Source organism: Equus quagga, chromosome 7 (genome assembly GCF_021613505.1).
Source record: "Equus quagga isolate Etosha38 chromosome 7, UCLA_HA_Equagga_1.0, whole genome shotgun sequence".
NCBI lineage: Eukaryota > Metazoa > Chordata > Mammalia > Perissodactyla > Equidae > Equus > Equus quagga.
This window is the reverse complement of record NC_060273.1, coordinates 128,643,884-128,659,873: the sequence shown is the minus strand read 5'-3', so window position 1 is coordinate 128,659,873 and position 15,990 is coordinate 128,643,884. Positions and strand designations below refer to the sequence as shown.

Below are 15,990 nucleotides of genomic sequence, written 5' to 3'. Positions count from 1 at the left end.
TTACAACCTTGTGAGATTTCAGTTGTACATTTTTGTTAGTCATGTTGTGGGTACACCACTTCCCCCTCTGTGCCCTCCCCTCACCCCCCCTTTTCCCTGGTAACCACCGATCAGATCTCCATATCAATATACTAAATTCCACCTATGAGTGGAGTCATATAGAGTTCATCTTTCTCTGACTGGCTTATTTTGCTTAACATAATACCCTCGAGGTCCATCCACGTTGTTGTGAATGGGCCAATTTTGTCTTTTTTTATGGCTGAGTAGTATTCCATTGTGTATATATACCACATCTTCTTTATCCAATCATCAGTTTCTGGGCATGTAGGCTGGTTCCACGTCTTGGCTATTGTAAATAATGCTGCGATGAACATAGGGGTGCAACGGACTCTTGAGATTTCTGATATCAGGTTCTTAGGATAGATACCCAGTAATGGGATGGCTGGGTCATAGGGTATTTCTATTTTTAACTTTTTGAGAAATCTCCATACTGTTTTCCATAGTGGTTGTACCGGTTTGCATTCCCACCAACAGTGTATGAGGGTTCCTTTTTCTCCACAACCTCTCCAACATTTGTCACTCTTGGTTTTGGATGTTTTTGCCAATCTAACGGGTGTAAGGTGATATCTTAGTGTAGTTTTGATTTGCATTTCCCTGATGATTAGCGATGATGAACATCTTTTCATGTGTCTATTGGCCATATTCATATCTTCTTTTGAGAAATGTCTGTTCATGTCCTCTGCCCATTTTTTGATCGGGTTGTTTGTTTTTTTGTTGTTAAGCAGTGTGAGTTCTTTGTATATTATGGAGATTAACCCTTTGTCGGATAAGTGGCTTGTGAATATTTTTTCCCAATTAGTGAGCTGTTTTTTTGTTTCAATCCTGTTTTCCCTTGCCTTGAAGAAGCTCTTTAGTCTGATGAAGTCCCATTTGTTTATTCTTTCTATTGTTTCCCTCAACTGAGGAGTTACAGTGTCCGAAAAGATTCTTTTGAAACTGATGTCAAAGAGCGTACTGCCTATATTCTCTTCCAAAAGACTTATTGTCTCAGGCCTAATCTTTAGGTCTTTGATCCATTTTGAGTTTCTTTTGGTGTGTGGTGAAAAAGACTGGTCAATTTTCAATCTTTTGCATGTGGCTGTCCAGTTTTCCCAGCACCATTTGTTGAAGAGACTTTCTTTTCTCCATTGTAGGCCCTCTGCTCCTTTGTCGAAGATTAGCTGTCCATAGATGTGTGGTTTTATCTCTGGGCTTTCAATTCTGTTCCATTGATCTGTGGAACTGTTTTTGTACCAGTACCATGCTGTTTTGATCACTGTAGCTTTGTAGTATGTTTTGAAATCGGGGATTGTGATTCCGCCGGCTTTGTTTTTCTTGCTCAGGATTGCTTTAGCAATTCGCGGTCTTTTGTTGCCCCATATGAATTTTAGGATTGTTTGTTCAATTTCTGTGAAGAATGTTCTTGGGATTCTGATTGGGATAGCATTGAATCTGTATATTGCTTTAGGTAGTATGGACATTTTGACTATGTTTATTCTTCCAATCCATGTGCAAGGAATGTCTTTCCATCTCTTTATGTCATCGTCAATTTCTTTCAAGAAAGTCTTGTAGTTTTCATTGTATAGATCCTTCACTTCCTTGGTTAAGTTTATCCCAAGGTATTTTATTCTTTTCGTTGCGATTGTGAATGGGATTGAGTTCTTGAGTTCTTTTTCTGTTAGTTCATTGAGTAACATGTTCATTTTTAAATTAAACTCTGAGGCAATTGCAAACTAAGCATTTTACTTTGTAACACAGCTACAGTCTGCTAGAGCAGTATTGCACTTATTTGGTAACTGTTTTTTTTAGTAATAAGGATAATTTGGGGCCATATTTTAATCCCTAGCAGATAAAGAAACAGATAATTATTCAGTGGCTTCTACCGCAAGTTGTTGTCTTTTAGGGGTATAACAATGAGTGGAAATAAGCTCTTCCCCTCAAGGAACTAAATGTGTCTAGGGTATAAGACATGCAGGTAAACCCTACAAAAGCAGCAGCACGATAAACATCCTTAAAAGATGTGCAGAGTATTGGAGTTGCTCACAACAGGAAGAGGCTCAGCTCGCCCAGGCAGAAAGAGGACAGCAGTGTTTGAGATAGGCCTTGAAGGATGAGTGGGGTTTCAATAGGGTGAATCTAGACTGGTAATTCAAGAGGTTACAGTAGGGGCATCTGACCTAGATCTGTGGGCAGGAGGGTTTCTAGGAAGTGTTTAATTGAAAAAATTAGGCCTAGAAATCCATATGTTTCTTAAAAACTCAAAACAAGAATAAAAAGCGCCACCTCATTTGTTTGTGTTTTCCTAGCTTTTAAAAAAGTTAAAGTAATTTTGGTATAACAGGGATGTTATATTAATAAAATCATGATTTCTTGAAATGGTATTCTGTCAGCTTTCTTGGAAACATATGTTTGGATTGTTTTGTGTGAAGTACCGTGGTTCTTTACTTTCCGTAGTGTACAGTTTCTTTGTGTCATGCACCACCACAGTGTACACTAAGATTAAGGAAGCAGGATTTTCTTCTGCAGTTACTTGACATTCCAGTTGCTTGACACATCTTGGCTGTGATACTTCTTCAGATATTTTTAATTAAATTTTTATTAGTGTAACACATTTACATAATTCTCATTTTATCCTTAGGAAAACTCTGAGAAACAGGGCAACAGATACTCTTGTTTTATGGGAAGTAAACTTCAGATTTTGAGTGATGCACAGCCAGCCAGAAAGTCGTGGAATCAGTAGATACCAAATCTAGTGTCCTTTCTTTGATAATGCTGGAACTAAATATTTAGGTTAATGCAATTCTCATAAGTAGAAGAGATAGCAAGTATTTAAGTTGTTTAGGTTTTTTTAAAAAATTTTATTTATTTATTTATTTGGGTGAGGAAGATTGGCCCTGAGCTAACATCTGTTGCAAATCTTCCTCTTTTTACTTGAGGAAGATTGTTGCTGAGCTAACATCTATGCCAATCCTCCTCTATTTTGTATGTGGGATGCTGCCACAGCATGGCTTGATGTGCTAGGTCTGCGCCAGGGATCTAAACCCACAAATCCCAGGCCGCCGAAGTGGAGCATGCAACTTTAACCCCTATGCCATGGGGCCTGTCCCTGTTTAGGTTTTTTTTAATTACACTATTTTGTCTTATAACTTTGTCCTTGATTTCATAAGGAATACAAGTCATCAATAGATAACACTCTGAAACATAGCAGGGAAACGATAAGCTTTTTGAGATGTTGCTCTTGTAATTAGCCTGTTGTCTTGCTGGGGTGCTGAAAGAGTCACCCTTTCCCATGGAGATCATGGATGTCGTGTTTGAGCCTTGTGCACCGAGTACATGTGTAGTCTTCTCCCTCTAGGTGGCTCTCTGGGTCTGTGTAGATACAGACTGTTGAGAAATGTGTGCTGTTGCTACCTTTATTTTGCCTCTCTGCTCTTTGGGGCTATGAATTACATTTTAAGTGATTAAACTATGAAGCCCATGAATACACAACATCAGCCACTCAATGTAATACAAATTTGAAAAGAAAACAAAGCAAATTAGAACAAATGTTTATTTATTACATGCCCGTAAAACTTGTGGGGGGAAGGGGAAGGGAAGACAAGTGAGCGTGTAATTACAGTGCCCTGTGACTGGCTCTGGTAATATTAGATTTCTGTAGTACGTTTCGTTTTCTAGGATCTAATCGTATGTCCTACTCATTGTGAGATGGATTTCTTGAACGTAGAAGTAGTAATTTATCTGTATATTTAATTTTCCATAGAAAACTTTGTTTTGAAAAGAGAATAAAAATAACTACTATACTTATGATAGTGCTATGGTACTAGAAGAAAAGATTTTAGGGTTTACTGTTATATGTACTTGTCAGTGCTCTCTTTTTCTCTCTGACCCTTTTACACTGCAGTCCACGGTAATAAGGCATTTGCTTACACCACTATATCAGAAGAACTTGGGGCTGTCTGGGTATTTTTATCTTTTATCCTGACACTTCTTCATTCCTTAACATGCTTCCTTATCCCTTGGCATCTGGGAAAAGGTCCCTGGTTTTTCTCATCCCTCTCCTCATCTTTCCTTCTTGTTGTGGGTATGTCTTAAATGGTGGTGTCTTAACAGGCTTCAGTACTGGACTCTGTTTTTACTTTGTGTTCTCCATGGACAGCTTCACTTATGTCAGAGTTGCAGCGATCATTTATGTGCCACTGGTTTCTAAGTCCGTGTCTCCAGCCCATTCCTCTCTTGTGCTCCAAACCAAATCTTCACTCCGTGCTGTGGCAGGCCTAGAGTAGGTTTCAGTAAACATTTGTGGGATATATGAACGTTTAGAACTTAACTCAGCATCTCCTTTCCCCCTAAACCAACCTATCCTCTCTATTTTCTCTCTTCTTGAAACAGCTTCCCAGTATCCAAGCTTAACTTGAAAGTCTTTGACTCATTCTCCTATTCCTCTCTCCACATTCACGCCACGGTTACCGGTTCCTCTCCAGGTTTGGGAGGAGGACTGACTTGGGTGCAGTGCCCCCATCCTCCAATCTGGCTCTCATTGCTTTCCAGTCAGGCCTCTAATGTAGACCTAATCACAATGCAGTGTAATCACAGGTTCACTTTTCTGTCTCCTCCCTCGGCCCCCCAACTTTGTAGGCGTATAATAAGTACATATTTGTGCTAATTTGCCTTGTTATTGTTTCATTCCTCACATTTGTATTAAATTGAGTGGCTGATTTACATATTCATGCACTTCATAGTTTATGCATCTTAAAACATATGCTGATAGAGTATTTTTGAACCCTACTTATCAAGATAGATCCCAAGATTTGGGTGATGAATCATTATGGACAGACAGTTCCCAGAAGAGTTTTGTAAATCCTTTAGGATTTGACCATACACAGAAAGTTAAATGGTATATAGAATGGACAGCAGAAGTATCTTTAAGGACAAATAGTACTTGGTACATTAAATGATCGAATGATACCATTTGATTAAAATAAGAGTCAGTGGTGTATATGTAGCCAGTATATAAATAGATAAGGTATAATTCTCTTTGAATTGTCTAGGGTAGTAAATTAATGTATTAAAGTCAGAATATCTCTTGTTACGTTTAAACCATTGTAATGCTGTAATATCTTAATTAGCTAGGTACAGCAGAAAACATAGCTTTTTGCATTTGATTAAGAAGTTCTTTAAATTATTTTTGGCATAGGCGTAATTGTCTCTTCTTCATTGGGCATAAAAAGGAAAAACCTGTGTTAAGAAAATATTTAAATACAATATTGTATGCCGGTGTTCTTGATCTTCTGGTCCTTTTATTTCTGAGTAATGTGGAGATTAATTGAAGAGCTGCTGAAAATGAATGTGTAGATTACCATTTACCTTCTCTCACCCTTTTGTTCTCTGTAGGTACATGGACTATATCGCACAACAGGTGCTAGTTTTGAGAAGGCCCAACAAGAGTTTGCAACAGGTGTGATGTCCAACAAAACCGTCCAGACCGCAGCTGCAAATGCAGCTTCCTCTGCAGCAACTAGTGCAGCTCAGAATGCTTTCAAGGGTAACCAAATCTAGAGCATCTTGAAACAATACACCGTTACCTTTGACTGTACTTTTTTCTCCAGTTACTGTATTCTATAAATATTTTTATGTTCAAGATACACAGTACACACAGCATGTATCTTTCCTATTCACTTGTGCATGGGCTAAAACCAGAAAAACTTCTTTGTCTTATTATTTATCTAACAGTTTCTTAATATTTCCGAGCCCCTTGCAGAAAAAGATATTACATGCTAAATAAATATTCTCCATATTTTTTGGGGGATGAATGTTCAGTGAATTATTTCAGTGGTGACACACTGACATTAAGATAGTACTTATGATTCAAAATGCATTTAGTGCTAGCGGCAGTCATTCCTTCAAGAACCTTAGATTTAAGGATCACACATCGGAGCAGTAAGCAATGCTTCCTTCCTTTTTCCCTATTTATACTGAAAGCAATAGGCCATCAGAGACTTAGGGGTTTTTAATTGGCTTGCTTTTTAGCAGTTTCAGTCACAGTGAAGAGCCTGTGTGCATTTCCTAGTAGATAATGTAAATTTTACCTTTTTATTTCTTTTTTTAGAGTAGTTGATATTTTGATATCAATCTCTGACCTTGCATGGGCACTACATTTCTTAAAAGAATTAGAATTTTGGGTTCTGCACTGCTTATGGTTGTAGGATTGGGGATGTTTATAGGATCATAGAAATGATTTTCTGTAATAGTTTCTTTTAAATAAAAGTGTATTGGGGTGCGATGTGAGAATATAATATAATATGCAGTGCATTATCCAAAAGAAAAGGTAGATAATCGATGGAATAGAGTGTAGTGATAATACCTTTTTTTTTAAATTTTAAGTATTCATATCATAGTAAAATATTACCATATGGAAACTTTGGTATATTCTTGTGGCTACTCTTTTTAATTGAACGGAGATTGTGTTTGGCAGCTCTTTTGGAGTGTGTGTGTGTGTGTGTGTGTGTGTGTAATTTTTAACAGGGGTATTAAAGTCTAGCCTAACTCCTTGTCTGGAAAGAATATACAGTATTTAAGGGATTTTTCTTTGACCCTCTCATCTCTAGTGGCATTAAAAATAAAAGACCCTGGCATTTTACATATACTTGAATCCCTAATGCACCTCTGTCTTTCAATTTTCAAGACAGACTGAATACGTTAAAATTTTTCAGCACTAGAAAAAATAAGACATTTAACTTGTACCAACCAAGAAAATACAAAGACAGTTGAATACATTAATTATGAATATAATCACATTAAAATTGTTACTGTGCAGCACAAGAGTTCATTCTTACAGTATGTTTGGGTTGAGACTTCGAACAATTTTTAATACTGATTAAATGACTTGGACATTTTGTAAAGTCATGATACTGTGTTTTGGAAGTCATTAGCTAACTTAAGATTGCAGAATAATAGATGGTAATATATTCACTTGATTTTAAGTAAGGATAGTCTATTGGAGTATATTATTTGAGACTGAAAATCTTCAAAAAAAAAATCAGATGGCCATAAATGGTTAAATCACTTTCATTCTTCACCCAAATCTGGAATTAAAATGAGTTTCATGCTGGGGGTAGGATGGCGAGTTCTCACTGTTTATGAAAGAAGTTTTGCTTGATAGTAGGTTACTCGGATCCAGCCAGATGATGTTTACATTTGATTTACTTGCGACTTTTTGAAGTAATGTACTTGGAAGATATTTCTTTTATTCTGATGAAAATAGGATTTAGAGTGAATTTAAAGCTGTTTTTATGAATATTTCTGATCAGTGATAATCTTCACCTACTTTCTCAACCAAATAAGCCAGTTCAGGCTTTTCAGTCTATAATCTTATTGAAAATCTGTTTCATCAGTGTTGCTGTACTGAGTGTGGATTTTACAAGCATTCAAAAGATTAACCACAAAATACAAGAGCACTTTTGTTTGTCATTAATTTATATCTCAAGTCCATTTTTGTTTTTCTTTAAATTACGAATGAAAGATATACCATAGAGACTTTTGAAAAATACTGAGATACTGTCCTTCAAGAATAGGAATGCTTCTCTCTCTTCTGTAGAAATCCCCAAAGGTAGCATTGTTAAATAGCGAAAACTAATTCAACCAACAGAACCTTGTGATTTGTAATTGGGGAAAATGTTCTAAAATCCAGTTATTTGGGTTAATACAAGTTTATGAGAGAAAATTGTTTTTTAAAAACATAAATGTGCATTAAAATGATGGCAATGCTTACAGTTTGATAAGGTATGAGGGTTTTAAATTCGTATATTCTCTATTCTCTGAACAATAATTAGTAAGTAGTCACATTTTCACTCAGCAAAAGATTGGCATTTGTTAGTGTTTAATATTAACATTACCCAGTATCACAGTCATGAAATGGTCTTCTTATTGTAAGCATCCACATCATTTTTCAGTTTGCAATATTAAGTTGTGGCTATTTTATTTCAAACTAAAGTTTGAACACTGGAAAATCATTGCTCAGTGAGCTGTAATTTGGGACTTGGTTTATTTATCTGGGGATGTCTGTATATTTTGTCAGTGAGTAATATTGCGCTGCCATCATGGTAACTGTCATTTCTGAATACAGGCCCTCCATCTGTCCCTCTACTGTTGCATGTTCTCAGTGGTTTGGAAGTTTTATATATTTATTGTATTAACACGGAGTGTCATAAAATAAAATGCTGTTTACTGGATGTTTGTTTGTTTAATTTTAAACACTATAGTAGCACTTCAGAGGCAGAAATTGTGCTGAGGGTTTAATGTATATAGAAATTCCAGATTTGATTTTTAAAAAGTAATTTGTGTGTAATTCTGTCATGTGCTAAATAAATAACTTGTAAAAGACTTAGTTAAAAACTCTCAGCAACATAAAATGACCGATTTTTCTGTTGCATTAGGCCTTTGTAGGCAGTGAAACATGAGATTCACTCAGATTAAATATTTTGACCACTTTAAGGTCAAAATACACAGACTAGAATTAGTGAGATTCGAAATGGAAAACCTGTTTTGTGGCTCAGCTTTGTCCTTGTGGGTTAAAATGGATGCCTCTGTACTAGTGTTGTATTGGTTTGATGGAACTGTGTTCTCTTTCCTGACCTCGCCGCCTACTGCCGTTTTGTATACTGATGAAGGTTCCTATTTGTGTATTGTTGGATTTTTCACTTGGTTGTCTGAAGAGGATGTAAAAATATAATCTAAAATAATGTTCATGGATGAATCTTATTTTGAGAAATACGTGTAAATTAAAATAGGGAACAGCATTTTCAATTTTCTGAGTGTATCTAAAAAATGAGTTTGGATTTTCATTTGATATATCTCCTTGTATAAATCATGTTGAGATAAAGTGTGCTTTGCATTTTAGAGGGAATTTTTGTTAAGTTTATTAATTGTTTCTGTAACTCATTTTTAGCATAATACTTTTACAGTTTTTGTTATATCTTTTTCTGGAAACACTGACATTAGCATCTAATTTTATATCTTTATTGGTAAAATCTGTTTAGACTGTTTATACACAGAATTTGTTACATTTTTGCACATACTCTCCCCTGTTAGAATTACCATGGCTGTCATACACCACTTCACTGTATCTCCTTTCATCTTTTCCTAAAGGAAAATGTTTAGAGGACTTTCATGATTCCATGTGATTAAGACCTTTAGAGATGAAATAAAAGTGGTTAATGTAAAAATAATTGAGGATCGTTAAAAATAAAAACATACCTTACTTTGATATTATTTTCAAGTATCATAGTATAAATTTATTTAGAGTAGAATAATATGTTTTGAAACAGCAGAGCTGTTTAAATACTTGTTTACTAAACTGAAGAGTTGTATCTCCATGATTATTATGGAAAGTGAAGTATTTTCACTAGAATTTTAGGGTACATTTTACAAAACACCATGCTTTCTGTATTGAAACTTGATTGTAGGGCTTTATCAAAGTATATAGAGAGCTAGAAAGAAATCTAGTTATGTATTGCTTAACAGCGCGGCTCCGTTCTGAGAACTGCGTCATTAGGTGATCTCGTCATTGTGCGAACACCGCAAACCTAGATGGTATAGCCTACTACACACCTAGCTCCTAAGTTGTAAACCTTGACAGCATGTTACTGTACTGAATACCCTAGGCAATTGTAACACAGTGCTAAGTATTTGTGTATCTAAACATATCTAAACCTAGAAAAGGTACAGTAAAAATATTGCATAAAAGATTAAAAAATGGTACGCCTGTATAGGGCACTTACTGTGAAGGGAGCTTGCAGGACTGTGTGTTGCTCTGGGTGAGTCAGTGGGTGAATGGTGAGTGAATGCGAAGGCTAGGCCATCACTGCACTACTGTGGACTTTATGAACACTGTGCACTTAGGCTACATTAAATGTATACAAAATACTCTTCTTCAGTAATAGGTTAACCTTAGCTTTAACTTTTTTACTTTATAAGCTTTTTAATTTTTAAAAATTTTTTGACTTTTAATAACAGCTTAAAACACAAACGTACAGCTGTACAAAAATATTTTTTATATCCTTATTCTGTAAGCTTTTTTCTATTTTTAAATTAAAAATTTTTTTTTTTACTTTTTAAACTTTTTTGTTAAAAACTGATACACACACGCTTTATCCTAGGCCTCCACAGAGTCAAGATCATGAACATCACTGACTTCCACCTCCACATCATGTCCCACTGGAAGGTCTTCAGGGCAGTAACACACATGGAGCTGTCACCTCCTATGATGACAATGCCTTCTTCTGGAATACCTCCTGAAGCTCTTTTTGAGGAGGTGTCACTCTTTTCAGAAATATGTCCATGGTGCTTTGCTTGGTTTGTTTCTTTCTTCCATCACAGATTTGCTTGTAAACAGATAATGTCCCATGAACATTCCTCTCTATTAATGAAAACCATTTGTGTTGGGGTCCATGTTTTCAAACTTTTAAAGGAGCTTGTTGAGATCTGCAAAAGCGTCTGCTAAACCCTTCACTGTGAATTTTCTTGGGGGTTCTTCTTTTTCTTCTCCTGCAGTTTCCTTTTCTCGTGCCTCTTCTTCAGCGATGCATTCCTGTTCCAATTCCAACAACTCCTCAGTAGTCCGTTCCTAGGAACCACCGCTAGGAGCCCCTCAGCGTCATCCTCATCCACACCCAGGGGAAGTTGTTCGCCATCTCAACAACAGCATTGTTGATTTTTGCAACCTCCTCATCCTTGGCAAATCCTTTGAAGTCACGGACGAACCTCTTGAGTGTCTTCTTCCATGTACCGTTCATACACTCCTTGGTGACATCACCCCAAGCCCGGGCAGGGTTCTTGATGCAGCCGTAGATGTTGCAGTCCTTCCAGAATTGCATCAGTGTCTTCTCAGTTGCAGCAATAGCCTGGGGAAAGCTCCTCCTCGCGTAGTCGGCCTCAAAAGCTGCTATAACTCCTTGACCCATGGGTTGGATCAAAGAGATGATGTTTGAAGGGAGAAATATGGCTTTGATATTGGGATGAAGATCGTCAATAAAAGACAGATGTCTGGGAGCATTATCAACAATAAGCAAAATCTTGAAAGGCGTGTGATTCTCCAAACAGTACCCTACGTCGCTTTGGCAGAGCAATTCAGGAGGGCATCTTGGAAGAGGAGCTGGGTCATCCATGACTTGTTGCTCTTGTAGTACACAGGCAGTGTGTGCCTATAGATATGCTTGAAGGCCCTGGGGTCCTCACAGTGCCAGATCACAAAGGGTTTCAATTTGTAGCCTGCAACATTGCCCCCAAACAAGACTGTTATCCTGTCCATAAAAGCCTTGAATCCTGGCATTGACTTGGCCTCCGTATGGATGAAAGTTCTTTCAGGCATCCATTTCGAGAACAGGCAGGTTTCGTCCATGCTGAAGGTTTGCTCTGGCAAGTAATTTTCCTCCACAATCTGCTTATCTGGAGTTTCCAAAAAGTCTTCAGCTGCCCTCACATCAGCTCTCACAGACTCACCATTCACTTTCACATTATGTAGTAAATGATGATTTAAAAAAAAATTTTTTTAAAGATTTTATTCTTCCTTTTTCTCCCCAAAGGCCCCTAGTACATAGTTGCATAATTTTAGTTGTGGGTCCTTCTAGTTGTGGCACGTGGGATGCTGCCTCAGCATGGCTTGATGAGCGGTGCCACGTTCACGCCCAGGATCCGAACCAGCGAAACCCTGGGCGGCAGAAGCGGAGCACGTAAACTTAACCACTCAGCCCCGGGGCCAGCCCCAAATAATGACTCTTGAATCATTTAAACCACCCAGAGCTAGCAGTAAATTCAACATCGTAGTTGGGTCCAGCCTTTTCTTTAAACGTCACAGACAGACTGTTTGCTTTGGCTGTGACCATCATAGTGCTGAGAGGACTACGCTTCTGTGCCTGGTCTTCAATCCAGGTCATTAGAAGTTTCTCCATGTCTGATACAGGCCCTTCTCGAATTTTTGTTAGTCTTGTTGGTTTCAGTGAAGCAGACCCTTTAATGGTTTCCCTCACTTGGTTCTTGTTCTTCAAGATCATAGCTACGGTGGAATGGGACATCCCTGACTGGCAAGCAATAAAATAACTGTCACTGATTTCCCAACTTCATTGTCCTTAATCACTTTTAATTTTGTTTCCAGGTCAGTCATTCCATGGGGCCTCTTACTGGCAACATTAGCAGTGGATTCTGTATGCTTAGGGGCCATGATGAACAAAACAACATGAGATTAAGCACAAGAGAAAATAATGCAATCAAGAGATGCAGTAAACACGAGATGTATAAGGCTGCTGCCAGCGTAACACAGCATACTGTTTCACAGTAAACTTTTTTTTATAAGTAGGGTACACTCTAAAATAACAATAGAAATTATAGTAAGTACATAAACCAGTAACATAGTTGTTCATTATCATTACCAAGGATTATGTACGCTATATAATTGTGTGTGCTATGCTTTTATATAGCTGGCAGTGCAGTAACTTTCTTTACACCAGCATCACCGTAAACATGTGAGTAATGTGTTGCACTGTGGTGTTAACGATAGCTATGACGTTGCTACGCGATGGGAATTTTTCAGTTCCATTATAATCTTATGGGACCACCGTTGTATATGTGGTCTGTCGTCGACTGAAATGTCATTACGGGGCACATGGCTGTATAGAAATTTTCTAAGCCAGGCATTGCCGCTAATCTATCCTAGACAAATAGATATCTTTAAAGATTCTAGGAAAATACAGAAAGACTCTTCTCTAGTGTTCTTACCCTTCCTGTGGGTTTCATATTTACAATTTAACTTGTATTTTTGGTAAGACAAAGCCTTCAACCTGTAGAATTTTCATTAGCACTGTTCATGTTTTCAAACGGAAAGGGACATGGGAGCCACCATGTAGCAATGCCGTGAGTGTGAAATTGTATGTTTATCCAAATCTTGATTAATTTTTCAGCTCATACCTTTCCAGACTTGGCATGGCTGTTGGTGTAGTTAAAACCCTCCTGCCACGAAAACCCATTTGATCTTCGCTCTAAGAGGGACGGAAAACAGTTAGCCCTCTTCTGCCTAGCACTGTTTCATATGCTTGGATAAGGTTACTCTGAACATCATCTTCTCTACGTTTAGAGTTCTAATTTGTAGAATCAGAGCATAAGTTTATTTCTTAACTCTCTAGCTGTTTTCAACTCTTAGATAGAATCCTGTATCCCTCCAGAACTCTTAATTTTTTGTGGAACAGTGATTCTCAAGATAAATCATGGTCGTAAGTAGTCGTTACCATTGGCAATTTGTAGTATTCTTCAGGTGTTTTGGGACTTGGGGAAAAAAAGCCAAAAACTACTGTCTTTTACCTGGTGATCACAGCGGTCCCTACAATGGTAGAGTCTTGTACACAAAAACTGAGCCCACTGGGCATATGCATCCCCCAAACTAATTTTTTTTCTAGTATGAAAGTAAGATATGCCTGTTGTAGAACAATTGAAAAATATGGAAAACGATAAATGAGAAAAATAATTCCTAATTCTGTCATCTAGGGATATCACTGCTAACTGTGTTTTTTCCATTCTTTTTCTATGCATACATATAAGGGATATGAACAATGTGGAGGGGCCGGCCTGGTGGCGCAGCGGTTAAGTGCGCACGTTCTGCTTTGATGGCCCTGGGTTCACTGGTTCGGATCCTGGGTGTGGACATGGCACCGCTTGGCAAAAGCCATGCTGTGGTGGGCGTTCCACGTATAAAGTAGAGGGAGATGGGCACAGATGTTAGCTCAGGGCCAGCCTTCCTCAGCAAAAAGAGGAGGATTGGCAGCAGTTAGCTCAGGGCTAATCTTCCTCAAAACAAAACAAAACATGGATTTTTTAATCTTATCTTTCCCTGATTTAGCGTTATATCATAATGGCCTGATAGTTTAGCTTTTAAAACTAACTTTTTTAATTTATAAAATTAATACACATTTCAGTATAAATTATAATATTTATAACCAAAAGAAGGTAAAGTTGCTCATAATTTTACACCCATAAATAACTACTATTAAAATTTGATTTATATCTTTCTATTAACTTTCTAGGAAGACAACTTCTTTCCTAAAATTAATAAGATTTCCCTTTACGTCCTTGTAATAGACCCGTTAGGGCTGTTTATCCAGCTCTCATAATCTCCATTTCTTTGGGTCTCTGAAGACCACATTTGTACTGGATGTCATCTAGCTATAGTGGACTCATGCTTGGCAGACTTGTCCAGAACTGTACTGTTCCAGAATTAGAACATATGGTTAGCTATATTCTGCCATGGGGAAGGAGTCACTAAGAAAGTTGATCTGCAGTGAGAATGAAGAATGAATCGGACATGCAGACAAATAGGATGAAGGACATAGAAAAGATCTTAATAGCTTTCCATTTCCTGTGTGAGGCCCCACTGCTCACCCATATTCAGCCCATTACCCCAGTCATATTCTTACACTGTTTTCTCTGTGAGCTATCTTGAGTTGGTCTCCTCTTACTTTCGAGTGAGATTAACTAATAGAATGGATTGTAATCTTTTTTCAATTATGCTATAAATATATGTTGAGCTTCTTTTCGTTTTTCTGAATATGTAACGTTTAGTAGCTGTACAGCTACTTCTATATGCATGTATCAAAGTTTTTTAAATTTAATTTTTATTGAGTTAATGATACGTTACAATCTTGTGTGATTTCAGTTGTACATTATTGTTTGTCAGTCGTGTTGTAGGTGCACCCCTTCGCCCTTTGTGCCCACCCCCCACCCCACCTTTCCCCTGGTAGCCACTAATGTGTTCTCTTTGTCTACATTTTTAAATTCCTCATATGAGTGGAGTCATATGGAGATTATCCTTCTCTATCTGGCTTATTTCACTTAACATAATTCCCTCAAGGTCCGTCCATGTTGTTGTGAATGGGATGATTTTGTTCTTTTTTACGGCTAAGTAGTATTCCATTGTATATATATACCATATCTTCTTTATCCACTCATCTGTTGATGGGCACTTAGGTTGCTTCTACATCTTGGCTATTGTAAATAATGCTTCAATGAACATTGGGGTGCATGGTACTTTTCAAATTGCTGATTTCAAGCTCTTTGGATAGATACCCAGTAGTGAGATAGCTGGATCATATAGTAGTTCTATTTTTAATTTTTTTTTCTTTCTTTAAACATTGGCACCTGGGCTAACTACCGTTGCCAATCTTTTTTTTTTTTTTTTTCTGCTTTATCTCCCCAAACCCTCCCTGTACATAGTTGTATATCTCAGTTGCAGGTCCTTCTAGTTGTGGGATGTGGGACACCGCCTCAACGTGGCCTGACAAGCGGTGCCATGTCCATGCCCAGGATCTGAACCCTGGGCCTCCGCAGCGGAGCGTGGGAACTTAACCACTCGGCCACAGAGCCTGGCCCTTTAATTTTTTGAGGAATCTCCATACTGTTTTCCATAGTGGCTGCACCAATTTGCATTCCCACCAGCAGTGTATGAGGGTTCCTTTTTCTCCACAACCTCTCCAACATTTGTTACTATTTCTTCTGGTTATTTTTGTCATTCTAATGGGTGTAAGGTGATATCTTAGTGTAGTTTTGATTTGCATTTCCCTGATGATCAGCGATGATGAACATCTTTTCATGGGCCTATTGGCCATCCGTATATCTTCTTTGGAGAAATGTCTGTTCATGTCTCCAGCCCATTTTTTGATTGGGTTGTTTGATTTTTTCTTGTTGAGTTGTGTGAGTTCTTTATATATTATGGATATTAAGCCTTTGTTGGATGTATGACTTGCAAATATTTTTTCCCAGTTAGTGGGTTGTTTTTTTGTTTCAATCGTTTTCCTTTGCCTTGAAGAAGCTCTTTAGTCTGATGAAGTCCCATTTGTTTATTCTTTCTATTGTCTCCCTTGTCTGAGAAGACATGCTGTCTGAAAAGATCCTTTTAATACTGATGTCAAAGAG

At 37.6% G+C, this 15,990-nt stretch overlaps 1 protein-coding gene across 1 annotated transcript in view; it reads left to right on the top strand.

The window, feature by feature from the left end:
• SCAMP1 (secretory carrier membrane protein 1) overlaps positions 1-9,306 on the top strand; it is an 84,652-nt gene extending 75,346 nt beyond the window's left edge. Inside the window, exon 9 of the mRNA XM_046667308.1 lies at positions 5,431-9,306. Within this exon, the coding sequence (XP_046523264.1) occupies positions 5,431-5,595 (165 nt within the window). The 3' untranslated portion in view covers positions 5,596-9,306. The remainder of the gene's footprint in view (positions 1-5,430) is intronic.
• Positions 9,307-15,990: the final 6,684 nt, after the last annotated feature.